This window comes from Quercus suber, unplaced genomic scaffold (genome assembly GCF_002906115.3).
Source record: "Quercus suber isolate HL8 unplaced genomic scaffold, Cork oak 2.0 scaffold_352, whole genome shotgun sequence".
Lineage (NCBI taxonomy): Eukaryota > Viridiplantae > Streptophyta > Magnoliopsida > Fagales > Fagaceae > Quercus > Quercus suber.
Window position 1 is genome coordinate 329296 of NW_027069804.1, and position 8543 is coordinate 337838.

The following is an 8543-nucleotide window of genomic DNA, read 5'->3' on the forward strand; positions in this document are numbered from 1 at the left end:
TAATGAGATTTTGACATTAATGATGAAAAATGAAAGAAAAATGTGAGGGAGAATTGTAAGAATTCTCAGAGTGACACAAAGTAAGTGTTTGGGGAAGAAAAAAATACACAATTTACAAAATTGATATATGTATAGATATAGTTCAATTTACAGAACCCTCATTTTTGCAAGGTTTATAGGAGAGATGATTGGTAAATAGCCTTTCCCTTAAATAGATATGATAAAAAAAGGTGTATATATATACATATGATATAAAAGGTTTTAAATAAAAGCATATATAAATATACATACATATACATTTGAGATCGGTGAGATGAAAAAAGGCAAGGAAAACTTGCGCAAGACAGAGTAGGTCGAGCAGATAAAAACCTTTCCTTTTCAAATAAGATCTTAGAATGATAAAAACCTTTCTTTTTGAAAAATTCTTCTCAAAAAAAAAAAAAAAAAAAAGTGAAATGAAAAAGATCCTGGTCCCGAAGATTTACTCAATCTTGAAATTAAAGTTTATTTTAAGGGTTATTATTATCCATCCCAAACCATTAATAATATTGTAATGCATATACAAAAATTTTTTTTTTTTTTTTGGAAGACCATATACAAAACTATTAAAATCTACAATTATAAATCAAACGCGGAAACAATTTGCAATATCTATCCATCTGTGTAAATACCAACTTCATATATTTTGAGAAAAATTTCTGCAGATATAACAACAAATTGGACAAATTGCTCAAAACAAAAATAAAAAATCACTTTTGAAAACTATCATCTGAATCAATCTATCCAAAAAATTGATCTTCTACTTAATTGACAACTCATGGGACCTTACAGTCTTTCTTGTCTTATACATAAACAAAATACTGTGGAACAAAAAATGATAACTGAGTATTCAAGAAAGTGCTATGTCCCATTGCAGCTGGAGTTGATGCAAGGATGTACCAGTCACATTCCCCTAATACCACAACAACAACAAAGCCTTAAGTTCCAAATTTTGGATTTGGCTATGAATCCTTGACAGATTTAATTGGGTTTGCCAAATGAATTCTTTTCCACTATTTTATTTTATCCAAAGTCATGTTCTTCATTCTATTCCATTTGAAGTCACATTCCCCACATACTAGCTAGAATACTAGCCAAAATCCTAGTATTGGGCAAAAAGAACTATTTGAATATAGCTCAGCTGCCTAGGCTACTAATCTTTACAAGCATGCCTGATCTTAGCAATAAAAAAAAAACATACCCGTTTTAGTTTTGGCAATTTAATACTGCCATTGGTTTTAAGCTCATGATATGATAGACCTTTATGCAAAAATTAACAAAATATTGAACTCTACAGATACCAAAATCAAAAACAGAAATGTGCAACAAACAATTTCTGAAACTTATACAATTAATAGAAATTCATTTCACTAACATCATCGTCTACCACTCATTTGTCTCATTTTGTGTTATTCCAATACTAAACACAAACTATCAGCAATAATGAAAGAAATTTTGAATAAGAAAAAAAGAAAAAAAGAAAAGAAAAAGAGATTCATACCATTTAACAAAGTCGAGTGACATTGAAATCAATACAATGAGGCCCACATCCTGGTGAGTTTTTGTACATAAATTTTATGGGCTTGGGGCAGAAACTTGGTTTTTGTGGACAGTAAGGGGAACAATTTGATATAAGGTTTTCTGTTTAGGAATTCAGGAACTGTGTATCAGTGTATGTCACATAAAACACAATAACATTACACTGTTTGTCTTTACTGGTGGAGTTAGGCCAAGAGAGTAGGCAAAGAATATGGTGGTGCTGTTGAAACTGTTGATGGAAAGGATAAAATTTGAAACTGAGCATCCACATAGATGTGTCAAATGCCAAATATTTGGCACATTTGGCACACCAAACACAAAAATCAGAGCATTATCAGATGTGTTAAATGTGTCAAATGTTTGCAATATGCTACAGTACTATCTCAAATTTGAGATGGTATGGACAACAATTGCAAAATATATATTGTTATTTTATTCCTATTTTCTCTCTCCTCATCACAGATATCTCTCTCTACGTCTTCTCATCTCTATTTTCTCTATTCATCTTCCGCAGCACGCTGATCACCAAAGGCCACCACTCGATGCCGCCGATCATTTGTCTTCTCTATTTCGCTTCGGGTTTTTTTTTTTTTTTTTTTTTTTCGTTCACGTTTTTTAGCTGTGGTTTGATGGGTGGGTTGGGCAATGGGTTGGTTCGGATGGGCAGATCAGTGGTGGGTGGGTTCAAGTTGTGGGTTATGGTGATGGGTGGGTTGAGATGGTGATGGGCGGATCAGTGGTGGTGGGTGAGTTGGCTGGTGATGTGTGAATCGATGGTGGGCGAATTGGTGGTTGTGGTTTTTTTTTTTTTTTTTTTTTTTTTTTCTTTTCTAGTTGTTGTTGTTGTGGTTGATGATGATGATGATGGAGGAGGAATTTAATATATTGTTTTAATGTGTTGTAAATATTATTTTAATGTATAGAATTGAAGAATAAAACATTTGATAAATGAGATATTATAAAATGATGTGGTAAAATAATAAAGTAGGTTTTTAGTGTGTTAAAATGACATTTTTTATAACACAGTTGCTACAGATGCCCTTAGTGTTTAAACACAATAACATTACACTGTTTGTCTTTACTGGTGGAGTTGGGCCAAGAGAGTAGGCAGAGAATACGGTGGTGCTGTTGAAACTGTTGATGGAAAGGAGAAAAATAGATGAATCTATCACTTGCCCATAATTTAAGAAAATCTGATTCAGTGGCACCCTTGGCAGTGGAAGCTAATGTAGAGGATATAGTTCAATTAATGCAAGATGTTTGGTTGTGTAGTGTGATTGAAAATGTGTTATTTGAGAAAATTTCCCTAGATGGCCCGTATGAAAAATTACAAATTTTCCTATATATTTTTTATATAAATAAAAAATAAAAAATTTAATTCAATATTTTTAAATATTAACTCAGAACAACTAAAACTAACCTAAAAAATAATCAAAATGAAATTATTAAAATTTTTACTAATTAACACTTAAAATAAGAGTGCAATAGCAAAAATAAATAAAACAATCAACAACTATCAATAAAACTTATATATGTATATGGCTAAAACTTGTTACACACCCTTATGCACACTCTTGTACACACACCTTGTGAAATCGTGATTTTTGAAAATGTTATTATAGTAATAATTGTTGTGAAATCATATTTTAAAAGCACGATTTCAGCTTATGTGGCATTGTGTGTCTTACACACAGTATGTAACTATCACTACTCTGTTGACATGCATACTTCAAAAAAAAAAAAAAAAAAAATGAAACCTCTAAAATAACATTTGAAAAGCATAGGCCAACAAATTTGGGCTCAATTATTAGTATCCAATCTAGGACTTTATTACTTAACTAACACCACTCACCGGACTGGTGGATATTACAACATGAGGGACAAATTAACCTTGGAAAAGACGTGCCTTACTCTAAATACTAAGAAAAACAAACTGATTTGAAATTAACTATCTAACTGCAGGACACCGTATAACTAATATTACCAATACTTTTATTTCTTTAATTTTTATATAGATATGGATATGGTTATGATTCTGATAATTAAGTATACAATGGAACATGCTTATGAGCTCATTTACTACTCCAAATTCATCATCCAATCATGTCCCAATCATGTTTTGAACTTTTGACATAGTTTCAAGCATTCTGAAACATGACTTTAACGCATATTCCTAATTCATAAAACTTTTCAGTTTTCACTCCTTCAATAAAGAATTCAACTTATCTTAAGATATTCCCAGATTTCGAATAATGAACTTCCAAGTAAATATAATAGGAAAACTTACCCTATCAATTGCAGAAACTTCATTTTTCTCTGTTACTACAATAGCTTTGATTCATTTCTGCCCCACAATATGCTCGATGAACTTTGACTGTGTGAAGATAAATGAGAAGATAAGCTCATCAGGAAGTTCATGTACTAAATAGTTTATCATAATGAAGACACAACTGATTGTGTTTTTTCCCCTTCAGAATCACATCCAATTCCTAACTAAATTTTAAGGAAAATTTTAACTTGAAAATAAGCTTAAGAAAAAAATAAGATACTATAGTAAAACTTGAAGCTTAAACGCAGATATATCTATTCTCAGAATCTTCCTCACGTCCATTTTGTGCTTGCCTTGATTTCATCTAGTCTAAAGCCAATGGTTTAGGTGTATAGTAATCTTAATCCGCATATATATATATATATATATGAGAGCAACTTTCATTCAAAAGATCCTATAAAAGTACCTCTAATTAGATATTAACTAGCCAAATTCAGACTCATTGACTAGCCTAATTAGTGCTCACATACTTCACTAGATAAAAGTTTCTCTGGAGCTTCAGAGTCATTCTATTTTGGTTATCTCACTGCCTTAGAAAGAAATTCATCTCTCTTTAGATAAGGCTCCTACTCATTGCACAGGTTTGATGACAATTTGTGGTTCCTAGAAGAGACATGCTGGCACAAGGAGTTCATAAAAATAGAGAGAACCACTGAAAGTGAGCGTACATCAACCAGAATATGATCATTAGCTTCATCTAAGCTAGAATGGTAGACTGATATGGACACAGGCAGGTTTCGAAAAAAAAAAAAAAAAAAAAAAAACAAGAAATTATGTAAAGGATAAGATATTCAACTAACTCTGGACATGAAGCACACTGATTTTTTTTTATTATGTAAATAAAGGGGGAGTGGGGTTGCGGTTCGAATCACATACATTTGGCAACATTAAGAATGTCATTACTATCAAGACAAACTATCGCTTGAACCCCTGCATTGAAATTATTAATTATATAATAAAATTCTCCAAATCTTCGTACAGGAAGACTACACCAATGACAAAACTATAGTTTCTCCCAATTTTCAAGAAAGTGGAGGAAAAGAGAGAAGACAACCAATAGACACATCTTAGTAATTATTTAAACAACCGAACCATTAGGATTCTGAAAGTATTTGTCGGTTTCCGTTGATTATGAAAATTAGGGGTGTGCAAAAAACCCACTGACCCACCAAACCCGATCCGATCCAACACGATTCGTTGGTTGGGTCGGTTTTTAAAACTTGGTGGGTTGGGTTGGGTCACAAAATTTTTTTTATAGCGGGTCGGGTTGGGTGTGGGTCATAAAATTACAAACCTGTCAAACCCGACCCGACCCGACCCATTTATATTTAATATATAGTTAAATATATTATATATTTAATAAATTTTTTTTAAAAAAAATTAGCTATAAATTTAATATATACTAATAATAATATTATATAGTAAGTGCTTATATATAAAATATTATATATATATATATATAAAATATATACTAATAATAATATTATATATTTAAAAAATATATAGCATATACTAATAATAATATATTTAATAAATTTAATAATAATAATAAAAATTTGTCAAACTCATGGGTTCAACCCGACCCAACCCGATCCATGTGGGTTGGGTTGGGTTGGACTTATGGGATGGGTTGAGTTGAATTTTTTTTGATCCACCATGGTGGGTTGGGTCAAAAAATCCCCTCAACCCAACCCAACCCAACCCATGCACACTCCTAATGAAAATTCCAAAACAAATAATATGCTTTACTTAGAGAGTGAATTTTTTATACCATTTTCAATTCCATTCAATACATTTTCATGGATTTGTGAAATCACGCAAGTAATCAAAGTTAAAACAAATTCGCAAAAATGCACAAGAGTGAATTTTCCTGAATGTGCACAGAAGTACGTACCACGATTACCAATTTGATTCAGTGTACATTCAGAATTACCATTCATGAAGCTTCATGAAACATACTCAAAGAGTGAATCTAAAGACCTGAGAACCCAATAAGTAACCCCTATCATCACCAGCAACAGCACAAATTGAAGCACATCTATTAAGAAAAGTAGAAAACAATCACCACTATAATCATCCACCCCTTCCGCCTCCATAGATGCACATAACGAAAGGAGGGAAAGAAACAGCACATGTTAGAGAGAGAGAGAGAGAGAGAGAGAGAGAGAGTTTGAATCTCATTGAATTTATTCACTCAAACAAATTTCAATACAAGAGTTCTGTGATGGAAAGAAGCCTGTGTTGTACATTACAAACTTCCCTGTAGCAATCAGGCCACTTCCAAAAAAAAAATTTAGAAAAAAAAAATGAAAAAGAATAAACAAGAATGTTGGTCTTAAACTCTAAACTGAAAATTTACAGCTGAATTTTGTGTATTGCTTTAGCAGTTTGCTCCAACCGAAGAAGTGAATTTAAACTTGATAAGCGGCTTTGGGGCAACACATGCAGCAGATAATACATTATGGGATGGTACAGTAAGCTCAAGTTCCTCTTCCCCTCCATCGTTCCTGAAGATACTAGAGCAACTTCTCCCTGTAGCCACTCCTTTCCGTACCCTCTCATTCTCAACCCTTGTTCCTTCCCCAAAATTTTGGGCTTCACCTGTCAATTTCAAATCGTCTTCAAGTCTGTCATGTTCTTTGGAAGAACCTTGCTGGTACCCTGATGGAGCATGAACTATATCAGAATCAAGAATCTCAACTGCCGTAGAGCTTGATGAACCACTGACAGAAAATGAAGCTCCCAGACTACTTTGTGAATTACAAACGTTAGAACATCTTGCATTGATTGAACTATCCACTACTTTAGCTTCCACTGCCAAAGATGCATTCTTACTCCCTGCCTTAGAATCAGATTTTCTCAATTTCTGGCCTGAGATAGGTTCTTCTCTTTTTCTTTTCTTTCCATCACCAGCTTCAGCAGAACCACCACATTCCCTGCCTAATCTCTTGGGACGGGCAGGCCTAACTCCACCAGGAAAGACAAACAGTGGAACGTTGTTACATTTTATGTGACATACACTAACCCACATCCCAGGCTTTTTAAGGGCATATATCCCCACAAAGTCCTTGAATTCCTGAATAGCAGCCCTTATGTCAAATTGTTCCCCTCCCTGAACACAAACACCTTGTTTCCGCCCCAACCCCATAAAATAACAACGATGGAATTGTTTGGATTTGTCCAGAAATTCTCCAGGATGTGGGTGGCACAATAGCTTCCCTCTTGTATATATATCAATCTTCAAAGTCAGATGACGAAGCCGAGATTCAACCCATCCTTTCCAATTCATTAAGTCTTCATCATTCTGAGCAGTTATATCTATCTGCAGATAGTTCTTGTATGCTTTAAAGAAATGGGAAGGCTCAAAAAGAGTATTCCAGCCAGTTGCATTTGTGTCCATTGCCTCACAAATTTCATTTCCTCTCTGAAATTCTTGCTGCATAATACACAGTGTACTCGAGGAGACATTGTAGCTGGAGTTGATGCAAGGATACACCGGCGTGATAATGGGCATTAGATGTTTCTTGTCTCTGAAATTTCTTCTGGGATCCCAAGACTGAAGTGCCAGAGCTCCCCCTTCAATGGGACATAGCATAATTGGATTAGGCCACCGCCACTGGCTATAGAGCTTAAAAAACCGAGAAACCAACAAACTAGGCAGCGCATTTGGGTACAACTGGCATATACGAGCAACAAGAATGGCCCAGTTTATACCACCAAGAAACCCAGCAATATTCGAATAGATTCCACGCTGTTTAGACCAATATCTTATGCATCTTAGGGTTGTCTGAAAATTCTGGACATTAGGAACCATATGCAAGATCTTATCAGTAACTCTAGATCCATTGAGACTGAGCACACTCTTCTCATCCAAATCCAGCAGCAGAGATGGTAAAGAAATATTCAAGTCTTCAGGTATAGTCCATAACCCCAACTTTGCGTAAAGAAGATCAATGGAAACCCCATTGAACTTAAACTTCATGACAGGAACAAAAGCATCAGGGACAGGGTGCAACTCTTGCACTTCATGCAACTCTGCCAGCATCCTATGAAGTTCACCAAAGAAATCTTCTTCCCTAGTAACGTGCCTTGGCCCAACACACAGTGTATCGATATCAGCACCGGGGCCATTCACTCCCAACCGATAAGACCCGAATGTGAAGATGACAGCATTAGCTTTTCCCACCATCTCCTCGTTGTACCCTTTAGCCTCAGTAACCTTTTTGACCCATGCTTTCACAATTTGGTCCAATCTCCCCAGAACCTCCTGCCTTTTCACGGCTTCCTCATGACACTCATACAACTCCACATCCTCCATTAGCTTCTGTAATTCCCGGGTGTTACTCCTATCCAATTCAGAAGGCTGAGCAGTCGAAATCGGTTCCCACATTCCAATCCTTGGCGGTTGATTTGATTTGGGCATAGCCATTTTGAAAATCTCTCAACAATATTGTTGCGATAACTATATAAAAAAAATATTTCCAAACAAAAAATTAGAAAAGAAAAAAACAAAACAAAAATGTATAACAATAAAAATATTAATGTAACAATAATTACTAAAAAAATATAATAATTATTTGGAAATAATTATTAGAATTTGAAACCTATAGCGGAAGTTTTAAAATTGTTGAAATAG

The 8543-nt window shown here is 34.3% G+C and overlaps 1 protein-coding gene across 1 annotated transcript; it reads right to left on the bottom strand.

Annotated features, from left to right (window-relative positions):
- Positions 1 to 6287: 6287 nt before the first annotated feature.
- Positions 6288 to 8336, bottom strand: LOC111984472 (nuclear poly(A) polymerase 1). Its single transcript, XM_024016102.2, has one exon. The coding sequence runs from the start codon at positions 8334 to 8336 to the stop codon at positions 6288 to 6290; it is 2049 nt and encodes a 682-aa protein (XP_023871870.2).
- Positions 8337 to 8543: the final 207 nt, after the last annotated feature.

Excerpts from the sequence above, each read along its gene's own strand:
- LOC111984472 (XM_024016102.2), bottom strand. The coding sequence starts at position 8,336 with ATGGCTATGCCCAAATCAAATCAACCGCCAAGGATTGGAATGTGGGAA.